Source organism: Aquarana catesbeiana, linkage group LG02 (assembly GCF_042186555.1).
Source record: "Aquarana catesbeiana isolate 2022-GZ linkage group LG02, ASM4218655v1, whole genome shotgun sequence".
NCBI lineage: Eukaryota > Metazoa > Chordata > Amphibia > Anura > Ranidae > Aquarana > Aquarana catesbeiana.
Genome location: NC_133325.1, coordinates 168090539 through 168114239, shown reverse-complemented (window position 1 = coordinate 168114239; position 23701 = coordinate 168090539). Strand labels below are relative to the sequence as shown.

Sequence of the window (23701 nt, the reverse complement as noted above, 5' to 3'; positions counted from 1 at the left end):
CACATGTCCCCCCCCCACTGTAATACATCCACATGTCCCCCCCACTGTAATACATCCACATGTCCCCCCCCACTGTAATACATCCACATTTCCCCCCCCCTCCACTGTAATACATCCACATGTCCCCCCCCCCTCCACTGTAATACATCCACATGTCCCCCCCCCACTGTAATACATCCACATGTCCCCCCCCCACTGTAATACATCCACATGTCCCCCCCCCACTGTAATACATCCACATGTCCCCCCCCCCACTGTAATACATCCACATGTCCCCCCCCCCACTGTAATACATCCACATGTCCCCCCCCCCACTGTAATACATCCACATGTCCCCCCCCCCCACTGTAATACATCCACATGTCCCCCCCCCACTGTAATACATCCACATGTCCCCCCCCCCCACTGTAATACATCCACATGTCCCCCCCCCCCACTGTAATACATCCACATGTCCCCCCCCACTGTAATACATCCACATGTCCCCCCCCCCACTGTAATACATCCACATGTCCCCCCCCCACTGTAATACATCCACATGTCCCCCCCCCCACTGTAATACATCCACATGTCCCCCCCCCCACTGTAATACATCCACATGTCCCCCCCCCACTGTAATACATCCACATGTCCCCCCCCCACTGTAATACATCCACATGTCCCCCCCCACTGTAATACATCCACATGTCCCCCCCCCCCCACTGTAATACATCCACATGTCCCCCCCCCCCACTGTAATACATCCACATGTCCCCCCCCCACTGTAATACATCCACATGTCCCCCCCCCACTGTAATACATCCACATGTCCCCCCCCCCACTGTAATACATCCACATGTCCCCCCCCCCACTGTAATACATCCACATGTCCCCCCCCCCCACTGTAATACATCCACATGTCCCCCCCCTCCACTGTAATACATCCACATGTCCCCCCCCCCCTCCACTGTAATACATCCACATGTCCCCCCCCCCCCTCCACTGTAATACATCCACATGTCCCCCCCCACTGTAATACATCCACATGTCCCCCCCCCCCCACTGTAATACATCCACATGTCCCCCCCCCCACTGTAATACATCCACATGTCCCCCCCCCCCCACTGTAATACATCCACATGTCCCCCCCCCACTGTAATACATCCACATGTCCCCCCCCCCACTGTAATACATCCACATGTCCCCCCCCCCCCACTGTAATACATCCACATGTCCCCCCCCCCACTGTAATACATCCACATGTCCCCCCCCCCACTGTAATACATCCACATGTTCCCCCCCCCCCCACTGTAATACATCCACATGTTCCCCCCCCCCCCACTGTAATACATCCACATGTTCCCCCCCCACTGTAATACATCCACATGTCCCCCCCCCACTGTAATACATCCACATGTCCCCCCCCCTCCACTGTAATACATCCACATGTCCCCCCCACTGTAATACATCCACATGTCCCCCCCCCCCCCCACTGTAATACATCCACATGTCCCCCCCCCCACTGTAATACATCCACATGTCCCCCCCCCCACTGTAATACATCCACATGTCCCCCCCCCCCCACTGTAATACATCCACATGTCCACCCCACTGTAATACATCCACATGCCCCCCCCCCCCCCCACTGTAATACATCCACATGTCCCCCCCACTGTAATACATCCACATGTCCCCCCCCCCCACTGTAATACATCCACATGTCCCCCCCACTGTAATACAGCCACATGTCCCCCCCCCACTGTAATACAGCCACATGTCCCCCCCCCCACTGTAATACATCCACATGTCCCCCCCACTGTAATACATCCACATGTCCCCCTCCACTGTAATACAGCCACATGTCCGTCCCCCCCCCACTGTAATACATCCACATGTCCCCCCCCCCCCCACTGTAATACATCCACATGTCCCCCCCCCCTCCACTGTAATACAGCCACATGTCCCCCCGCACTGTATACATTACAGTGCTGTTAGTCTGACCTTAGTGTTAAGAGAAGCCGGCGCCGCCAAGCCAGCCGCCGGACCCACGAGTTGAGGGCGGAGTGATGACGTCAGCACGCAGCTGAGTGCCGCCGGGTGTACCAAGATGGCCGCGGCTCCGGAGCTAGGCCGAAGCCGCGGCCTTTCCTAAAACCCGAGGCCGCGGAGCGCTCCGCGGATCGCGGGTGTGCCGATCCGAACAGCCTGGCCCGTTCGGATCACGGATCGGTGACGATCCGTTGCACCCCTAGTGGTAACGAGGAGGTTCTCTATATACTCAGCAGGGTGTTTACCCTCCGATCGCTCGGGCAATCCTATGAATCGAAGATTGCATGTTCGCAATCTGTTCTTCATTTCATCCTGATGTGAATGAAGCTAATGGATCTGCCTCTGCATGTCCTCCGTGGTGTGTTGTAGGGGGTTTAGGATATCTTCTGCTACCCCTATGCGGGTCTCTGTCACCGTGACTCTGTCGTTTAACTTAGATAGATCTTGTCTAAGGAGGTAAATGTCAATCTTCACCTCCTCTATTTTGGCCGTGAGTGTACTTTGCAATGTTGCAATGGCATCCAGCACTTTGGCCGTATCCGCAGCGTGGTGCTCCTCGTCTGGACACATGTCGGCGCCATCTTTGGCCTGTTGATCTTTGTCCAGGCGGCGGTGTTTGGCCAGCTTATCCGCCGGAATCTGTAGCTTTTTTCGGCGGCGACATGTTCCCCCCTTATATTGCTGTGGTCTGTGAAGGTTTTACGTCTCTGTATAGGTCCGAAGATTAGCTCAGGATATCATGCAGCATGTACGGCAAGAGGAGCTCCCTTCACCCACGTCCCTATTTCATCGATCTCCAGGCCACGCCCCATGCCATGCCACTTCTACTCCCATGTCTCTGCCTACTTGTCAAATCCCATATGCCTGCCCTAGATGAGGCAGACACAGAATGAATAGAACATTGAGGCAGTATTGGAGGAAGCTGCAGAAGATTTTCTTACCCAGATTGCTTCTCTATTTATTTTTTTCTTCAGTTATGCTATGTGAAGGGGGCATGTAACACATACGAAGCAGATGTTATCCCAGTTTGGCTGCAAAAGTAGGAATACACTTTGACCACTGGGCACTTAATCCCCTTCCTAACCAGACCAATTTTCAGCTTTTGGTGCTCTCACATTTTGAATGACAATTACTCAGTCATGCAACACTGTATCTATATGAAATTTTTGTCCTTTTTTTCACACAAATGAGCTTTCTTTTGGTGGTATTTAATCACCGCTGGGTTCTTTATTTTTTGCGCCGTAAAGAAAAAAGACCGAAAAATCTGTAAAAAAATACATTTTTCTTCATTTCTGTTATAATATTTTGCAAATTAGTAATTTTTTCTTCATATATTTTGGCCAAAATTTATACCGCTACATATCTTTGGTAAAATTAACCCAAATTGGTGGATATTATATGGTCTTTGTGAAAGTTATAGAGTCCAAAAGCTATGTGCGAATATCTGAAAATTGATCACACCTGAAGTACTGACGGCCTATCTCATTTCTTGAGACCCTAACATTCCAGAAAAGTACAAATACCCCCCAAATGACCCCTTTTTGGAAAGAAGACATTCCAAGGTATTTAGAAAGATGCATGGTGAGTTTTTTGAAGTTGTCATTTTTTCCCACAATTCTTTGCAAAATCAAGGTTTTTTTTTTACTTTTTTTTTTCCCACAAAATTGTCATATTAGCAGGTTATTTCTCACACACCGCATATGCATACCACAAATTACACCCCAAAACAACATTCTGCTATTACTCCCGAGTACGGCGATACCACATGTGTGAGACTTTTACACAGCGTGGCCACATACAGAGGCCCAACATGCAGGGGAGCACCTTCAGGCGTTCTGGAGCACCCAGGCCAATTCTGACATTTCTCTCCTACATGTAAAAATCATCATTTATTAGCTAGAAAATTACATAGAACCCCAAAACATTATATATATGTTTTTTTTAGCAAAGACCCTAGAGAATACAATGGCGGTCGTTGCAACTTTTTATCTCGCACGGTATTTGCGCAGCAATTTTTTAAACGCGTTTTTTTTGGAAAAAAAAACTGTTTTGTGCTTTACAAAAACCAAAACAGTAAAGTTAGCCTAATGTTTTTGCATAATGTGAAAGATGAAGTTACGCCGAGTAAATAGATACCCAACATGTCACCTTTCAAAATTGCACGCGCTTGTGGAATGGCGCCAAACTTTGCTACTCAAAAATCCCCATAAGCGACGCTTTAAAATTTTTACTGGTTACATGTTTTGAATTACAGAGGAGGTCTAGGGCCAAAATTATTGCGCTCGCTCTACCGATCGCAGCGATACCTCACATGTGTGGTTTGAACACTGTTTTCATATGTGGGCGGGACTTACGTATGCGTTCGCTTCTGCATGCGAGCACACAGGGACAGGGGCGCTTTAAAAAATTTTTTTTTTTTTTTTTATTCATTTTACTTTATTTTAGTTTGATGCTTTTTTCCAAAAAAAATAAATTTTGACCACTTTTATTCCTATTACAAGGAATATAAACATCCTTGTAATAGGAATATGGCATGACAGGTCCTCTTTACAGTGAGATATGGGGTCTATAAGACCCCACATCTCACCTCTAGGCTGGGAAGCCTGAAATAAAAAAAAAAAAAAAAAAACGATCCTGGCTTCGATCGTAGCGGTGAGTCGGTAGAAGCGCGGGGGGGGGGCATCCGCTCTCGCCTCCCGTAAGAACGATTAAGCAGTGGAACAGCTGCTATGATCGTTCTCATGGTGTAGGGAATAGCCGGCTGAAAAAGATGATATCTGAATGATGCCTGTAGCTGCACCCATCATTCAGATATCCCCGCACAAAGTCAAGGACGTTGTAGGACGGCCGGCGGGCAGGAAGTGGTTAAAACGCTTTTTTTTTTTTTTTTTTTTTTTTTTAACACAAAGTTGTCCATTTATACAATATTTCTACCACATAACATGTACATACCAAAAATGACACCCCAAAATAGATTCTCCTGCTCCTCCTGAGTACGGCGATACCACATGTGTGAGACTTCCACAGCCTGGCCACATACAGAGGGCGAGTACAGCTCAGCATGGCGGGGGCATGGCAGAGTATGGCGGGGGCATGGCGGGGGCATGGCAGAGTATGGCGGGGGCATGGCAGAGTATGGCGGGGGCATGGCAGAGTAGTGAGGGATGGCTGAGCATGGATGGATGGATGGCTGGATGTCTCTGTGCAGCGCTGTGGGCACTACACATCCAGCCCACAGCGCTGCAGACATCCATCCCCCTCCCCGCTCACTGTGTACCGATCGGTACACAGGAGGGGAGGAGAGGAACCGGCGTCATCAGATGACGCCGGTCTGTTTACATGTGATCGCGCCGTCATTTGACGCCGCGATCACATGGTAAACGGCCGCGATCAGCGGCCATTTACCGGGATCCGTGATGCGCCGGGTCCTCTGGACCCGGCGGTCACGGATGTGTTCCGGTGCACGCGAGAGGGGAATTCTGGGAGGACGTCATAGTACGTCCTCCCAGAGTTATCCAACCGCCCTGCAGCCGTCATTCGGCTATGGGCCGGTTGGTAAGTGGTTAAAGATCTTTGTAAAGATCACCTTTAAAAAACTTCCTGTGTTCCAGTTAAGTGGACCCATATCAACAAAAAGCACTGTGCAGATTTAAAAAAAAAAAAAAGCTACTTTCATTACGTTTAGTCCCTGCAAAGCTGCTACTTCCGGTTGTCTGTATTTCAAAAGATGCATTTAGATTACCCTTATCTGTACCTCCTCACACGGTACATGCATACCCCACTTTTAAGTACACAATGGGACCACAGCATGTATTTAAAACAAAAATGTACTTAAAATGAAGCAATACCTTTTTCACTTCTAGGGTGTAGTGGGGGTGCCATGGGCTGTAGTGGGGGATCTGGGGGTGTTAGGCAGGAAAGGCCAAACAGGAAGCGTCACCTGAGTGTAGTATTAAAAACAAGCCGTTTAATCAGTGGAGTAAAAACACTCACAGGAAGAAAATGTAAAATAGGCTCACCTGATGCAAGGGGGGGCTACTCTAATCCATCTCCTGGACATCACGCTGCGCACAGAGGACACTGGTGCTGTGCAGAGGCTGGATGGCATTCTGTGGCTAACAGGGAAGCCGGAAGAACCTCCATGGACCGCAGGGTGAATGTGATGTCACCGGAGGTGGGGAGGCGGCCAGGATACACACAGGAAGAAGACAGTGTAAAGGGCAGGCTATGTGCTCGGAGCTTCAGTTCCTTCTACTGCAGCTGCAAAATGTCTGTACAGTACTTACGAGGCACTTTACGTACACTCGCTGGTTTGTCCGTACTCGCGAGTGTACTTAAAGCGGTATATGCCTGAATGTTTAACCACTTAAGGACCGGGCCTATTTTTTAAACTTGTTGCTTACAAGTTAAAATCAGGTTTTTTTGCAAAAAAATTACTTAGAACCCCGACACATTCTATTTTTTTTTTCAGACACCCTAGAGAATAAACGTCGCACTGTATTTGCGCAGCGGTCTTACAAATGCAATTATTTTTTGGGAAAAAATACACTTTTTTTAAATTAAAAACTAAAAAATGTTAAGTTAGCCCGATTTTTTTTTTTTTTTTTTTTTTTTTTTTTTAATATTGTGAAAGATAATGTTATGCCGTGTAAATTGATACCCAACATGTCATGCTTCAAAATTGCACACGCTCGTGGAATGGCGACAAACTTTGACCCTGAAAAATCTTCATAGGCGACCTTTAAAAATTTCTACAGGTTACCAGTTTTGAGTTAGGAGGTCTTTTGCAAGAACTATTGCTTTCGCTCTAACGATAGCAGCAATACCTCACATGTGGTTTGAACACCGCTTACATATGCGGGCGCGACTTACGCATGCATTCGCTTCTGCGTGCGAGAATGGCGGGACAGGGCGCATGAAATGTTTTATTTTTTCCTTATTTTACTTTTTTTTTTTTTTTTTTTTTAACATTGTCCCTTTAAAAAAAAAATGTTTGGATCACTTTTATTCCTATTACAAGGAATGTGAACATCCCTTGTAATAGAAAAAAAAGCATGACAGGACCTCCTTTTAATGTGAGTTCTGGGGTTAAAAAGACCTCAGATCTCACATTTACACTTTAAATACAATAAAAAAAAACTTTTTAGTTCTTTCAATAAAAAAAAAAAAAATTCCCCTTTAACCACTTCACATCCAGGCCATTTCTGACACTTCGCTCCTACATGTCAAAAATCATCATTTCTTTGCTATAAAATTAGATAGAACCCCCAAACATTATATATGTTTTTTTAGCAGAGACCCTAGAGAATACAATGGCAGTCATTGCAACTTTTTATCTTGCACGGTATTTGCGCAGCAATTTTTCAAACGCGTTTTTTTTTTTAAAAAAAAAACAGTTTCATGCTTTAAAAAAAAAACAAAACAGCAAAGTTAGCCAAATTTTTTTGCATTGTGTGAAAGATGAAGTTACGCCGAGTAAATAGATACCTAACATGTCACGCTTCAAAATTGTACACGCTCGTGGAATGGCGCCAAACTTTGGTACTTAAAAATCCCCATAGGCGATGCTTTAACATTTTTTACTGGTTACATGTTTGAGTTACAGAGGAGGTCTAGGGCCAAAATTATTGCTCTCGCTCTAACGTTCGCGGCGATACCTCACATGTGTGGTTTGAACACCGTTTTCATATGTGGGCGGGACTTACGTATGCGTTCGCTTCTGCGTGCGAGCTCACGGGGACAGGGGCGCTTTAAAAATTTTTTTTTTTTTTTTTATTGTTAATTTTACTTAAAAATTTTTATTTTTACACTTTAAAATTTTTTTTTTTTTTTTGATCACTTTTATTCCTATTACAAGGAATGTAAACATCCCTTGTAATAGGAATATGACACGATCAGTCCTCTTTACAGTGAGATATGGGGTCAATAAGACCCCACATCTCACCTCTAGGCTGGGAAGCCTAAAATCAAAAAAAAAAAAATAAAACGATCGCCGCTTCACAGCTGAAGCGGCGCCGTTTTTTTTAATGCAGAGGCCGGGCGTGACGTCATAACATCGCGCCCGGCCTCCGAACGATCATAGAGACTCCGGCGACCATCTGGTCTGCCGGAAATCTCTATGGTGAACATCCGGCGCCGGCGGATCTGCTATCCGACTCACCGATCGCTGAGGTGAGTCGGTAGTAGCACCGGAGGGCGGCGGGAGGGGGGGGACGTCCCCTCCCGCCGCCCGTAAGAACGATCAAGCGGCGGAACAGCCGCTATGATCGTTCTTATGGTGTACGGAATCGCCGGCTGAAAATGCCGGTATCTGAATGATGTCTGTAGCCTCAGACATCATTCAGATATAAGCCCCGAAAGTCGAGGACGTCATATGACGTCCTCCGGATGTCAAGCGGTTAAGGCCGTTGGGCGGAAGTGACGTTTTTGATGTCGCTTCCGTCATCCAAGGTCATTGAGTTGAGTGGTGGCCATCCTTCCCTCTCACTCGACTCACAGCCTCTGAGGAAAAAGGATCAGATCATCTCCGCTGCTACCAGCGGCTCCGATAAGCGGCTGAGACGACCAGAAATGCGGCGGGAGGGGGGTGGGCACCTCTCCCGCGTCCGATAAGTGATCTTGCGGCAAATCGGGGGCAGAGACCACTTTTATCTTAGAGGACTGTCCGCCGTTTCAGAAAATACCGGGGTTATGACAGCTATTCTACGTCAAAGTGCTGACGTACAGCTACAGCGGTTTGCAGGGCGAAGCGATGTTGCATAACGTTGCTTTGCCCAGCCGCGCCATTCTGCCGCAGTACAACTGCGGCGGCTGGTCGGCAAGTGGTTATTGAAGGTACAACATTTAGTAGTTCACATGGTTGATGATTAAAAGAGGCACACCAAAGTATGCAGGCATCCGGGGTAGAGCTGTCAACATGTCCCATCCTCCGCACCGCCAGCTTTCACTGCTGCCGGTCTGCAATCGTGACTGGGAAGACTACCCTGCAGTAGAGCGATTTTGAAAGTGAAGCTTAAAGCACTAATGGAGCACAGTGTGCAAGGGATGACGCTGATGGTGGTGTGGGGGCTGGTCTATGTGGACAGCTTTACCCGGATGCCCGCATACTTAGATTTGCCTCTTTTATCCATTAAAACTTGTGACTTGCTAAATGTACTTTCATTAAATGTAACCATATTGCTACACTTTGAGGCGCCTCTGTTTTCTACTTAGTTGTGACATGACACTACTTGTATATGAAGAAATCGCTTGTATATCAAATCAAAATTTATTTCAAAATTTTGCTAGTCTTGCAAAATGCTCTCAAACCAAGGTTTTACTGTACTTATTGAAGATGTTCCTTCTTTCAAAGATTCTGCAGATAGAAAGTTTGAGACACACTTAAAACTTGTCACAGCCCTACAACCAGCTCAGGCTGCAGTTTCTGTATGTAAGACTATAGATGGCTACCTGGACTAGGGCAATGAAAAAACCAACATGATCCTGTTTTTCAAGATCATGCTATAACGGAGCAATAGCTTTCTGCTCTGCTTTTTTGTGTGGTGATGAGGCAAACATCCAAAAATGGCCCTAATCTCCATTCACATGAGCAGGATCTTGTGAATCTTTGTTAACCTAAAAAAAAAAAAAAAAAAAGATAAAAAACATGCTTTAAGTCTCCAATGCAGCACCCTGTGCTTTCTTGGGACATCAACTTTGTTATCTCTGCCCTGCAGAAATTTCACTTTGAACCCATCAGGGATATTCTCCTAGATGACTTCTGCAAAGTAGCCTTTTTTGGTTGCTATCACATCTGTCAGATGTGTCTGAGCTGGCGACCCTCTTCTGTAAGTAATGGTTCCTCATACTTCTTAAAGACCAGGTAGTCTTACCATCCTTTTCTTCCCAAGTTGATATCCATCTTCCTCATCAATGGAGACATAGTCCTACTATGCCTTGCTCTGAACCTTCCAAAAGAAACCTTTGGGTGTAGTCAGAGCGGTTAGTCTACCTCAAAGCTATAGCTCTGATCAGACAGGCAGATTCCCAATTTATGCTGTCCTCAGGACCTTGAAAAAGACATGCTGCATTTAAGTCCACCATTGCAAGATGGGTATGAAATCTAATCACTAGAGTTTACACGCTTGAACACAAATCTCCTTTCCAGACTACCCTTCCTTCCATTTCTTGGTTTTTCTGTATTGCTACAAAACTGAGGAATAACATAGTGGGGGTGGTGGTGGTGGTGGGGGGGGGGGGGGTAGGGTTACAGTTGGCGTGTCCACAAAGCTTGCCAGTGTCTAGTGACCTGAAGGTTCGAGTCTAAAACCCAGGGTCTATAAATATTTGCCAGTGTCCTGTACTGTACTCCCAGATATGGAGTTCACATGTAAGTAAAGGTCTCTCCCGTCTGTATCTTATGATCCACTCATTATTGCTCCAAAACAGAGGGCATGCTGGAAGTAGGAGCGTTTATTCACCAAACTGTCATGACGCCCAGGTATAGTCATACATAAGAGGTTTTTTAGTGGAACATGGTGTATAGCGCATTCATAATTTAGTCATTTCAAAAATTACTATAAATTACTATAGATAGAATCTCATTTAAAAAAAAAAAAAAAAATACTTGGATCATAGTTAAGATGAGATGACAACGTGGTTTTTCAAGAGTTCATTCTCAAAGGACTTGCATGTGTTACAAAATACAAGTTGGCATGTGTAAATTGTTAAATTCTGAAGCTAAATGGAACTCCACTTGCCCTCTAATACCGTTAGTTGAAACCAACATTAAAGCTGACACATAGATCTTCAAAGATGCAACAAATCTTGCGATGATATATAGATTCCGTCACCCAAGAGGAAAAAAACACCTGAAGATAATAGATATCTGCTTACCAGATACCAATGACTCCTTTAACTAAAAAGAGAGTCATTAGTGCTTGTACAGGATTGTGCCTGTTCACATGAAGGCTGGAAGGCTGGATGGTACTTTAGGCATAGATCCCTCCCGTCCCATTCATTCAGGATAGGAAATATGAGAAACACAAAAGGGAATCTCCATAGCGTAAAACCGTTTAATGTATAAAAATAAAGAACAATAAAATAGCCAAATGGCCTCTTACATTGATCGGTGCCTACCCGGCACTGGGACTGCTTGCATGTCAGGGTGAATGGTGTCAAAAACCCTTCGCATCACATCGCACATGCGGCGTGCGTTCCACCCCGTGCGTCTAGCTAACCAGATGATCCGGAAGTAGGTGGGACGATTCTGGACATGTGACCACATACCGCTCCGACGTACGTTTCGTTTGTGAACGTCTTCAGGGAAGCGTACATTGGTCACTAGGCAACTGGTTTATATGGGGAATAAGGGCGGGTAAATTGGCTTAATACGAATACTCCGCCTCTTTGTCAATAAAGTTTATTTGTTAAGCACTATGCACAAACCAGCCAGGGGATGAGAGCTCCCTCTGGTGGTTATATGTCATAGTGCTCCAAAAAAATTAACTTAGAGAAAAAAATGATAATTTTATAACAGTAATACATACCCTATTTGTCAATTAGTAAAATGACAGAAAACAATTGGAGATGGTAAATTTGTAAATAAATATGCTACATAAACAATCTCATAACTAATGATAATTGTCATGATTGGTTGGAAAGGACTAAAATTAATCCCGTCATTCAAAGCAGTCTCAGTCTCGGTTTCACAATGGCTGGTATGTGATAAGCACATCTCAACACTCTCCATTGAAACCACAATATATAATATTTTAGTATCTTGGAAATCTTATCACCAAAACTATATTTTAATAAATTAAAATTAAATTACAAAAAATGATAACCATGTAAACCACATATTAATTGAATTAATAATAAAACGCCTCAGATATGATCCTTTGGTTACAGCATACCTAATGGCATCAAGGTTCATAAATGCATACTAATAAAATTGTGATTAATCATTTGTTAAAAAACAATTGAGGTCTATGTCTATGTTCATCCCATACGGTTGCATACTCTGTAGCTTATAGAGCCAATATGTTTCATTTTTGGACACTGTCCTTTTCATATGAGTACCCCTCCAGTCCCTTGCTACTTTATCAATCCCATAAAATGTACATAGTGATGGATCACTGTTATGGTACATTTTAAAGTGTCTAGAGACACTATGGTTGGGGTAGCCATTTTTTATATTAGTAAGATGTTCACTGATTCTTACTTTAAGTTGACGTGTGGTTCTGCCCACGTACTGTAAGGAACATGGACATTCCAATACATAAGTCACGTGGTCGGAATCACACGTGATTAATGGTTTAATATTAAATTGTTGCTGGGTAACCACAGAATTAAATTGGGATTTCTTTTTCTTAGAGCCCGGTTTCCTTGTTATTTTGCATGCATTGCACCTAGTGCAATAGTAGAAACCAGATCCATCCAAAAACGTAGATGGTTTCTTAGGTGGGTCCGGTACGTTGGGGGCTAATCGATTCCTGAGGGTAGGGGCCCTACGGTATATGAATTTTGGTTTATTTGGCAAAGAGGACTGTAAATCTTTATCTTTTAACAGAATTGGCCAGAATTTCTTGAAGATACCCTCCACTGTTCTATATTGCCGATGAAAGCCCGACAAAAATGCGCATTCATCTTTATATTCTTTTTTTGGTTTAGGAACCAGCAAGGTTTGTCTGTCCATATTTGACACCTGAATCACCAGTTTCTCCAAAACATGGGCTGGGTAGCCCTTTTCCAGAAATCTGGCGGTAAGGGTATCTGCTTGTGCAAAAAAATCTATATAATTTTTACAGTTGCGCCGTATGCGCATATACTGCCCTTTGGGTACAGCCCCAATCCATTGCGGGTGATGGCAACTGTGTGTGGGGACATAGGCGTTGCGGTCGGTTTCCTTAAAAAAAGGTTTTTGTGCTTATAGTGGAACCCTGTTTAAAAAGTGTTAAATCCAAACAATTTACTGTTGTTAAGTGAAGATCTGCTGTGAATCTAAGATTGTATTCATTATGATTCATACAATCCATAAATTCACCGAAACTTTCCTTTGTTCCCTCCCACAAAATGATGACATCATCTATGTACCTTTTGTACAACAGAAGTGATTTGGGTCTGTTATTATAGATGGTTTCTGATTCCTATTTATTTAATGTAATATTCGCCACACTTGGCGCATAACGGGCTCCCATGGCAACTCCACCTATTTGGTTGTAGTACTCATTGAGCGCCCAAAAATAGTTATTTCCCATGGCCATGGATAGTCCTTCCAATAAAAATTTAATTTGCGATTGTTTTAGGGTGGACTTATTTGTGAAGGCCCACCTTACTGCTTCCAACACATCTGTCTGCCGTAAGTTGGTATACAGTGACTCGATGTCTATTGTCACTAGTAAAGTTTGGTCAGTGACTACCACGGATTGTAGCAAGGTGATGAGCTTATAGGGGACAAAACTACAACAGACCCGCCCCCACAGAACACAGACCCCCTGATTATGGTTATTATACCCATAATCGTAACCATTATCCCTACAGACCCCCAAGGGGACACCAAAGGGGCAATTTTAGGGGTAGACCAGGATACAATAGTTATCCATCACAAGGAGGGGGGAATGGAGGGACTGGAAAGAGCCATACAGAATCCCAACCAACCCCCAACATGGTTATTCAGAGCAAGTAGAAAGAGAGGAAGAAGGGGCAGAGGGAGAAAGAAAAAGGAAGAGAAACAGCTGAAATCCGGGCTATTTAATTTAACCAATTTAGAGTTTTCCGAGTCAGAATTGGAAGTCTTATCACAGGGACTGAAGTTCGCACCAAACAAAAACATAGACAAATTCAACTTGTTTATAGACATTGAAAAATATATAAGAAAATTAAATATAAGGAAACATTTTTCAGGCCATAAAATTAACTCCACTAATAAAGAGACTGAGGACCCATTTGTACATAGCACTCTGAAAAACAACTCTGTTTTTAATCCTAAGAAAGGTTCAAACCAATACATTGAAGTGTTTAGGAACATGGTCCAAGATGAGGTACGCCTAATAGAAACATCCAAACAGCAAAACAACCAAAAAATATGGGAAGGCATCACAAAATTGGAGGAAAACAAACAGATAGTGGTAAGACCCGCAGACAAGGGGGGAGGGCTGGTGATATTAACCAAAGAAAATTACAATAAAGAACTGCAAAGATTACTGAGGGATACTACAACATATAAGTTACTCAAATCTAACCCTACCACAAAATTAAAAAAGGAACTATCAATATGGATCAGTAAAGGAATTAATAAAAAAATATTAAATCAGAAAGAAGCAGATTACCTTGACCTGACTACACCCAGAATTCCGGTACTTTATATTGTGCCGAAAATACACAAAAATAAGGAGAACCCACCAGGCCGCCCAATAGTGAGTGGGATTGGCTCCATGTTTTCGAGGGTGGGGGAATATCTTGACACCTTCCTCCAGCCTCTTGTCCCACAGAGCCAATCCTATCTCAAAGACAGCAGGGAGCTCATCACCTTGCTACAATCCGTGGTAGTCACTGACCAAACTTTACTAGTGACAATAGACATCGAGTCACTGTATACCAACTTACGGCAGACAGATGTGTTGGAAGCAGTAAGGTGGGCCTTCACAAATAAGTCCACCCTAAAACAATCGCAAATTAAATTTTTATTGGAAGGACTATCCATGGCCATGGGAAATAACTATTTTTGGGCGCTCAATGAGTACTACAACCAAATAGGTGGAGTTGCCATGGGAGCCCGTTATGCGCCAAGTGTGGCGAATATTACATTAAATAAATGGGAATCAGAAACCATCTATAATAACAGACCCAAATCACTTCTGTTGTACAAAAGGTACATAGATGATGTCATCATTTTGTGGGAGGGAACAAAGGAAAGTTTCGGTGAATTTATGGATTGTATGAATCATAATGAATACAATCTTAGATTCACAGCAGATCTTCACTTAACAACAGTAAATTATTTGGATTTAACACTTTTTAAACAGGGTTCCACTATAAGCACAAAAACCTTTTTTAAGGAAACCGACCGCAACGCCTATGTCCCCACACACAGTTGCCATCACCCGCAATGGATTGGGGCTGTACCCAAAGGGCAGTATATGCGCATACGGCGCAACTGTAAAAATTATATAGATTTTTTTGCACAAGCAGATACCCTTACCGCCAGATTTCTGGAAAAGGGCTACCCAGCCCATGTTTTGGAGAAACTGGTGATTCAGGTGTCAAATATGGACAGACAAACCTTGTTGGTTCCTAAACCAAAAAAAGAATATAAAGATGAATGCGCATTTTTGTCGGGCTTTCATCGGCAATATAGAACAGTGGAGGGTATCTTCAAGAAATTCTGGCCAATTCTGTTAAAAGATAAAGATTTACAGTCCTCTTTGCCAAATAAACCAAAATTCATATACCGTAGGGCCCCTACCCTCAGGAATCGATTAGCCCCCAACGTACCGGACCCACCTAAGAAACCATCTACGTTTTTGGATGGATCTGGTTTCTACTATTGCACTAGGTGCAATGCATGCAAAATAACAAGGAAACCGGGCTCTAAGAAAAAGAAATCCCAATTTAATTCTGTGGTTACCCAGCAACAATTTAATATTAAACCATTAATCACGTGTGATTCCGACCACGTGACTTATGTATTGGAATGTCCATGTTCCTTACAGTACGTGGGCAGAACCACACGTCAACTTAAAGTAAGAATCAGTGAACATCTTACTAATATAAAAAATGGCTACCCCAACCATAGTGTCTCTAGACACTTTAAAATGTACCATAACAGTGATCCATCACTATGTACGTTTTATGGGATTGATAAAGTAGCAAGGGACTGGAGGGGTACTCATATGAAAAGGACAGTGTCCAAAAATGAAACATATTGGCTCTATAAGCTACAGAGTATGCAACCGTATGGGATGAACATAGACATAGACCTCAATTGTTTTTTAACAAATGATTAATCACAATTTTATTAGTATGCATTTATGAACCTTGATGCCATTAGATATGCTGTAACCAAAGGATCATATCTGAGGCGTTTTATTATTAATTCAATTAATATGTGGTTTACGTGGTTATCATTTTTTGTAATTTAATTTTAATTTATTAAAATATAGTTTTGGTGGTAAGATTTCCAAGATACTAAAATATTATATATTGTGGTTTCAATGGAGAGTGTTGAGATGTGCTTATCACATACCAGCCATTGTGAAACCGAGACTGAGACTGCTTTGAATGACGGGATTAATTTTAGTCCTTTCCAACCAATCATGACAATCATCATTAGTTATGAGATTGTTTATGTAGCATATTTATTTACAAATTTACCATCTCCAATTGTTTTCTGTCATTTTACTAATTGACAAATAGGGTATGTATTACTGTTATAAAATTATCATTTTTTTCTCTAAGTTAATTTTTTTGGAGCACTATGACATATAACCACCAGAGGGAGCTCTCATCCCCTGGCTGGTTTGTGCATAGTGCTTAACAAATAAACTTTATTGACAAAGAGGCGGAGTATTCGTATTAAGCCAATTTACCCGCCCTTATTCCCCATATAAACCAGTTGCCTAGTGACCAATGTACGCTTCCCTGAAGACGTTCACAAACGAAACGTACGTCGGAGCGGTACGTGGTCACATGTCCAGAATCGTCCCACCTACTTCCGGATCATCTGGTTAGCTAGACGCACGGGGTGGAACGCACGCCGCATGTGCGATGTGATGCGAAGGGTTTTTGACACCATTCACCCTGACATGCAAGCAGTCCCAGTGCCGGGTAGGCACCGATCAATGTAAGAGGCCATTTGGCTATTTTATTGTTCTTTATTTTTATACATTAAACGGTTTTACGCTATGGAGATTCCCTTTTGTGTTTCTCATATTTCCTATCCTGAATGAATGGGACGGGAGGGATCTATGCCTAAAGTACCATCCAGCCTTCCAGCCTTCATGTGAACAGGCACAATCCTGTACAAGCGCTAATGACTCTCTTTTTAGTTAAAGGAGTCATTGGTATCTGGTAAGCAGATATCTATTATCTTCAGGTGTTTTTTTCCTCTTGGGTGACGGAATCTATATATCATCGCAAGATTTGTTGCATCTTTGAAGATCTATGTGTCAGCTTTAATGTTGGTTTCAACTAACTGTTTGCTCTGATCTTATCAATGGATTGGGACAATCAAACATCACGAATTCATCTATCACACTTGCACTAAGAACTTTTTTGATCTTAATATCACTCTTCACTTTTATTTTATATATTTGTATTTTTATTACATATTATGTATTTGGTATATTTTCATTTTAGCACAAACAGTATTATATAATTCACTGTGGTTGATGTGGATTGTGTGTGTGTCTAGTGACAGATACATATGTTTTCAGGTCTCTAGCGCCCCCTACTGTACACCACTACTTATTTGATTGCTTTATTCAAAATTAGGGGAGCAGCTTGCATTTGTGATTTTTTTGTTTTTTTGTTTTTTATACACTTATTAATACAATTATTAATTTTTCATATTTACTACTATCAAGGGCGCGAAAGTATTGTTTACCTGCCCTCTAATACCACCTTATTTCTCAAGATAGTAGAGGATTCACGTTGGCGCAGTAATCATGCCTCTCTAAGAGCCTTGTCACTCAATTTTTTTTTTTTTTTTGCATGCCTCAATTCACATCTAAGTCAGCAAGTTGGTAGTATGTGTCAGGCCTAAAGCTGGCAGTAGATGGATTGAAATTCAGCTGGTTCAGCAGGGACTGGCTGAATTTCAATTCATGTATGCTCATTCTCATCCAAGAGGTCGATCCAATGATCAGCTGCTTTCGAACATAAATGTTTGAATGTTATCATTTGATCAGCGTTACAGCCAATCAGCTACGGTGCTGATCAGTATATTCTGACAGCGGAGGATTCCCCTCTCCATGAATACAATAGCACAAGAAGGATTGCTTCATCCTCCTCTTTTGTGTGGATGGGGGAGTCTGTTTGCTTTTAGCAATATTTATCACTTTGAAGCCTAAAGAGGAAAAAAAAAATGTCAGCTTGATTTATTTATTTAATTTTTTTTTCAACTGCTACAAATACTGTAGTTGCTGACTTTTCAAAATCAGGTACTTGTTCCTGGAGTCAAGCATGGCATTCCCTTAGCCAGTGGTTCTTACCATTGTGGGTTGCCACTGCTACCATCTTGAATACATGAGCCGGCTAGGGCTTCCTGAGGAACCATAGCCAGGTTTCCACTGCGCATGCGCAAGCTCCCACAACTCTTTGAGACTGGTCCTATCGACTCCTAAAATATGTGACATGTCACAGGAGGCTGTGGGAGAGGACAGGGCAAGGAATTCTATTCTCGCCTAGATGAGGACTGCGGAATTGGGAGCAGTTACTGATTAAAGAAAGAAAAAAAAATCTGTCCATTATACATTTAGGGGGGAGGGAGCGAACCAGTGGGTCTTTTTTGAGTGAAATTCCACTTTAACACACCATCTTACCACCAGATACTCCTGGCTTTCACTTTTGTCAGAAGTGATTCTGCTGTTTAGTGTTAATCTAGAAATATTTTAAACACTAAACCCACAAACAAACATGTAAAATGTTGCAGCTTTCAGTCCTTAAATGTGGTGACTGCATTGTTTTTATTTTTTCCAAGCTAGAAACATTTACTGCAAATACTTGTTGATTTTGCCAAAAACGCAGTGTCCTTGTCACTTCCTGTGAGCTTGATTAAAGAATATTCTCCTTCCTAGCTATCCTCTGCAGAGTGTAGACTACTGACATGTTTAAAATTTATATTATGAGATCAGCCTAAGGCAGTGATGGTGAACCTTGGCACCCCAGAGGTTTTGGAACTACATTTCCCATGATGCTCATGCACTGTGCAGTGTAGTGGAGCATCATGGGAAATGTAGTTCAAAAACATCTGGAGTGCCGAGGTTTGCCATTACTGGCCTAGGGTGACAACCATGGTTGCCATTTTACATACAGTGGGGAAGTGGTATAGCCAACCACAGGCAGAAAGTTTTTTGCCGGGGGAAATAAAGCAAAATTAAAAATGAACAAAGAGTGACTGCATCCATCACACCAAAGAACTACTAAGCTGCAGTACATTACATTTTTGATTTGGGGTTTAGATGCTCTTTTTAGGACTGCAGCTCTCCATTTAACATATTGATTAATAATATAGTGTGTTTCTAATCTAGCTATGTGCTATTTCAGTGACATAATACTCATTGTTCTTTTCTTGTGAATGATAGAGTGCTTAAGAGGGATTTGTGTGCTAAGTGAGTTTTTAAACATTTCTGGAGTCATGCACTGAGTAGTTTCATATTCATGAGCCTTTCTTCTGCTTCGGATAGAATCTATAAAATCCTCTTATTACAGCAAATCTGCTTATCAGAAGGAACACAAAAATGTCTTTAAATTCCTAGAAGTCCCTCTGTGAAGGTGCTACTGAAGAAGCCTTATATGTTTATTTGGGCTTAAATTGCTACTTGGCTGTTCATTACTCTCGAGTAAATTCCCACAGTGAAGCACCCATAGCAGATATTGAAGACTGAATCCTGGCCATGTGACTTTATATTTGTACTAGTCTGGTTTCCACAGTATAAACAACTTTTAAAGCTAGGTCTAGAAAGGGGCATTTACAAGGCATGGTGAATACGGGGCATGTAAGACTAGAACTGCATGAAGGGCAGGGGCAAAACTGACAGCTGAACAATACAAATGTAAAAATGCAGTTGTTCCATAACCTCCAAATATTTCACAGAACAAAGCCGATTATTTGTGTGGTATTCCAAGGGCAACTTAACCCTTCAAAACTCCATGCAAACTAACCACACACACTGAAATAAGTAACACGTCACCATTTTTTGAGGTAAATATATTCTAAAGGTGCTATTGACCTTTTCACCACATGTTGGTAACAACCCATGCGAAATCCATACATACAAAGAAACCAAAACAAATAAGTTCAGAAATGAAGTTGTGTAATAAAATAGCATGCCACTGGGAAAAAGTATTGAACACATGAAGAAAGGGAGGTGCAAAAAGACATGGAAAGCCAAGACACCAGCTAAAATCTATCAGTAATTACAAAGCTATCCTACCCCTTGTCAGTGCAAACTAATATCAGCTGGTTCAGTCTCAACTGATGGCATATAAAAAGGATCACAAACATCTCATGATGGGTAAAAGTAAAGAGCTCTCTAAAGACCTTCGCAACCTTATTGTTGGGGTCCTAATCCGGAAGTGGGAAGAACATAATTTCACCATTAACCGGCCATGACCAGGTGCTCCTCGCAAGATTTCTGACAGAGGACTGAAAAGAATTATAAGAAGAGTTGTTCAAGAGCCAAGGACCACAATTGTTTCAAAGAAAACAATGAGTAATGCACTCAACCACCACGGCCTGTATGCACGCTCACCACGCAAGGCTCCATTGGTGGACAAAAAAGCATGTTGAAGCGCCTTTAAACTTTGCTGCACAACATTTAGACAAGCCTGTAAAATACTAGAATATAGTCTGCTCAAATGAGACCATAATTGAACTCTTTGGATGCCATAATACACACCATGTTTGGAGGTCAAATGGCACTGCACAACACCCCAAAAACACCCCCCATACCAACAGTGAAGTTTGAACGTGGGAATATCATGGTGTGAGGCTGTTTTTTAACATACGGTACTGCAAACTTAATTTCATTGAAGGAAGGATGAATGAAAAAATGTACAAAGATATTCTTGATAAAAATCTGCTGCCATCTACCAGGATGATAAAGATGAAACGAGGGTGGACATTTCAGCAAGACAATGATCCCAAACACAAACCAAGGAAACTCAATTGGTTTTAAAGAGAAAATAAAGCTGCTAGAATGTCACAGCCAATCACCTGACTTGAATCCAATAGAAAATCTTTGGAAATAAATAAAGATCAGAGTTCATATAAGAGGCCCACAAGAGGCCTTAAAGATTTGAAGACTGTGGAAGAATGGACCAAACCACATCAAGCAATGCATGCGACTAGTTTCTTCAAACTTGTTTAGGTTTCTTTGTGCAATGCCTTGAAAAAGTATTTCCACATTTTACCATGTTTCAACCAAAAACTTAAATGTCTTTTATTGGGATTTTATGTAATCGACCAACACAATGCGGCACATAATTGTGAAGTGGAAGGAAAATGATAAATATTTTTCACAATATTTTTTACAAATATCTGAAAAGTGCGTCATGCATTTGTATTCACTTATTTACTCTGATACCCTTAACTTCAATCTAGTGGAACCAATTGCCTTCAGAAGTCACCTAATTAGTAAATGGGGTCCACTTGTGTGTAATTTAATCTCCGTATAAATACAACTGTTCTGTGACGCCCTCAGAGGTTTATTAGAGAACCTTAGGCAACAGACAGCATCATGCAGGCCAAGGAACACACCAGACAGGGCAGGGATAAGGTTGTGGAGAAGTTTAAAGCAAGGTTAGGTTATAAAAATAATATCCCAAGCTTTGAACATCTCACATCAACTTTAGGGACAACATGCTTACTTGCTGCCTAATATATCCCACCATCTCGTCATGATGGTATGATTGATATATATAGTGGTGTAACGATCATAGCAACTCGTATAAGACCTATGGCTCTGATCCGTGAATCCTCACCTTTTCCCAGTCGATGGAGTCCAGAAAGCTCTTGCAACTGGGTGGGGCCTTTGTTTGCATTTTGGTCATTAATATCGATGATGGGATTTCAGGGGACCCCAATTCATATTTTGCATTAGAGCCTAAAGAAGTTTAGCTATACTACTAGTTTGTGATATACAAAACCGAAAAATATTCACCTTTTTTTTATCTTTTTTTTTTTTCCCCCCCCACCAGGTTTCCTTAACGCGCAGTTCACCTTATAGTGAGAGTGAAGCACATAATGGCCGCTTTCTTCTGTCTTATGACAAGACCCTAGCAGTTAAAGAAATATCCAGTGAAGATGTTGCAAATGTGCACAGTATCTTGTCTGATTACCACCAAGTGCGTAAACCTTTATCATAGTAGGTTATATGGTATCTTCGGTATTTTACTGCTGTGTCGTTTCTTAATGAATAACCTAGTTTGAAAACAGAATGCCAAACCTCAATGTCCTTCAGGCCAAAAGTATAGCTTTGAAACAAGGCTATAGCTTAACAATGAAAATTTGACCACCCCTCACCTCTCAGGCTATCATTTGTTGCTACATTTTATAATGCATTTGTTTTAATTGTTTATCTTTTTAATTGGTAACAAAGGAGAGAAGGAATAGGTCATTTCACCATTTAGTAAAACTCTCCCTCCCTTTTTGTTCACTTTTCTGTGTATATAGAACAGTATCTAATTCTTTCACTCTTTGTTCTAGCATATTGTAAAATGTCATGGAGGCACGCTTTTACCTCAGTTTTTGGGGATGTATCGTTTGAGTGTAGACAATGAAGACTCTTACATGCTGGTAATGAGAAATATGTTCAGCCACCGACTCACAGTCCACAGGAAGTATGATCTTAAGGTAAACACATAAATGTTGGTCTTTACACACCTATTATTGTTGGTAAATGTGATTGCTAGTTAAACTATTAAATGTCTTTTGGTCACAAAGGTATCGGCTCCCTCAAAACATGGTGAGGTAGACAAACGGAAGAAGAAACAAAAGCGTTAACCACTTCAGCCCCGGAAGGATTTACCCCCTTCCTGACCAGAGCACTTTTTACAATTTGGCACTGCGTCGCTTTTTTTTTTTTTTTCAAATATAAGTTTTATTCAAAAGCAGGAAAGGTTACAGGCCCACGATATCATCATAGATATACAGCATATTTGAGGGCGCAGCCTCTTACATCAACACGACTGAGGGCATGACAACATAGTTTCCTATTACAGGCTCATATATATGTTTGTATAATCTGTGTGATAGATTCAGTCCTGCATTGAAACTCAAGTTTATCTGTTTGCCTCTTTCCTACCGTCCGTTTTCCTTTTTCCAAATTAGCAAAAGTAGATAAGAATTAGATGAAAGAAATATAGAAGGAGGACAGAGAAGTAATAGTACGAAAAATGGGGGGGCAGAAGTGTGGAACAAGGGTCGGGGGGGAGGGGGGGAAGGGGGGAGACCGGGAGGCGACTCCCCTCTACTACTCGGTACATACATGTCAGGAGGGTGACTGTTGCCTGTAGGCTTTCACTGTCATAATCATTTTAATGATTTGTAAGCAGGCTTTGTCCCTCATTGGAGAATATGAAGATAAGCCATTGCGACCAGGTTTTAGAGTACTGTTCAGTTTGGTTACAGGCCGTGAGGATAAGATCCTCCATCGTCCTGATGTCTTCTACTTTTTTTAACCACATACTCACAGTTGGGGGACTAGTAGACTTCCACAGCAGAGGGATACAAGCTTTGGCTGCATCCAGAAGATGCCGTAGCAGTGATTTTTTATATTTCTTTTTGGACATGGTAGATGCATGTAATAAGAAGAAGCTGGGATCCGCCACAATGGGGCGTTCCGTAAATTTCTGTATCGTCTGCTGTATGGACTTCCAGTACTGCTCCAACCGTTTGCAGGTCCAGAATACATGAAGAATCGTACCCCTTTCCTCCCCGCATCTCCAGCAGGTACCTGCAGAGGATGGGAAA

At 42.3% G+C, this 23701-nt stretch overlaps 1 protein-coding gene across 2 annotated transcripts in view; it reads left to right on the top strand.

The window, feature by feature from the left end:
* The window catches only part of PIP4K2C (phosphatidylinositol-5-phosphate 4-kinase type 2 gamma), a 174482-nt gene that overhangs the window by 91946 nt on the left and 58835 nt on the right, over positions 1 to 23701 (top strand). The window contains exons 4-5 of one of the 2 annotated variants that reach the window (XM_073613778.1): positions 21928 to 22074; positions 22436 to 22582. The exons of the other annotated variant lie outside the window; for it this stretch is intronic. Coding sequence (XP_073469879.1) covers positions 21928 to 22074; positions 22436 to 22582 — 294 coding nt within the window. The remainder of the gene's footprint in view (positions 1 to 21927; positions 22075 to 22435; positions 22583 to 23701) is intronic. 2 annotated transcript variants of the gene reach the window in all.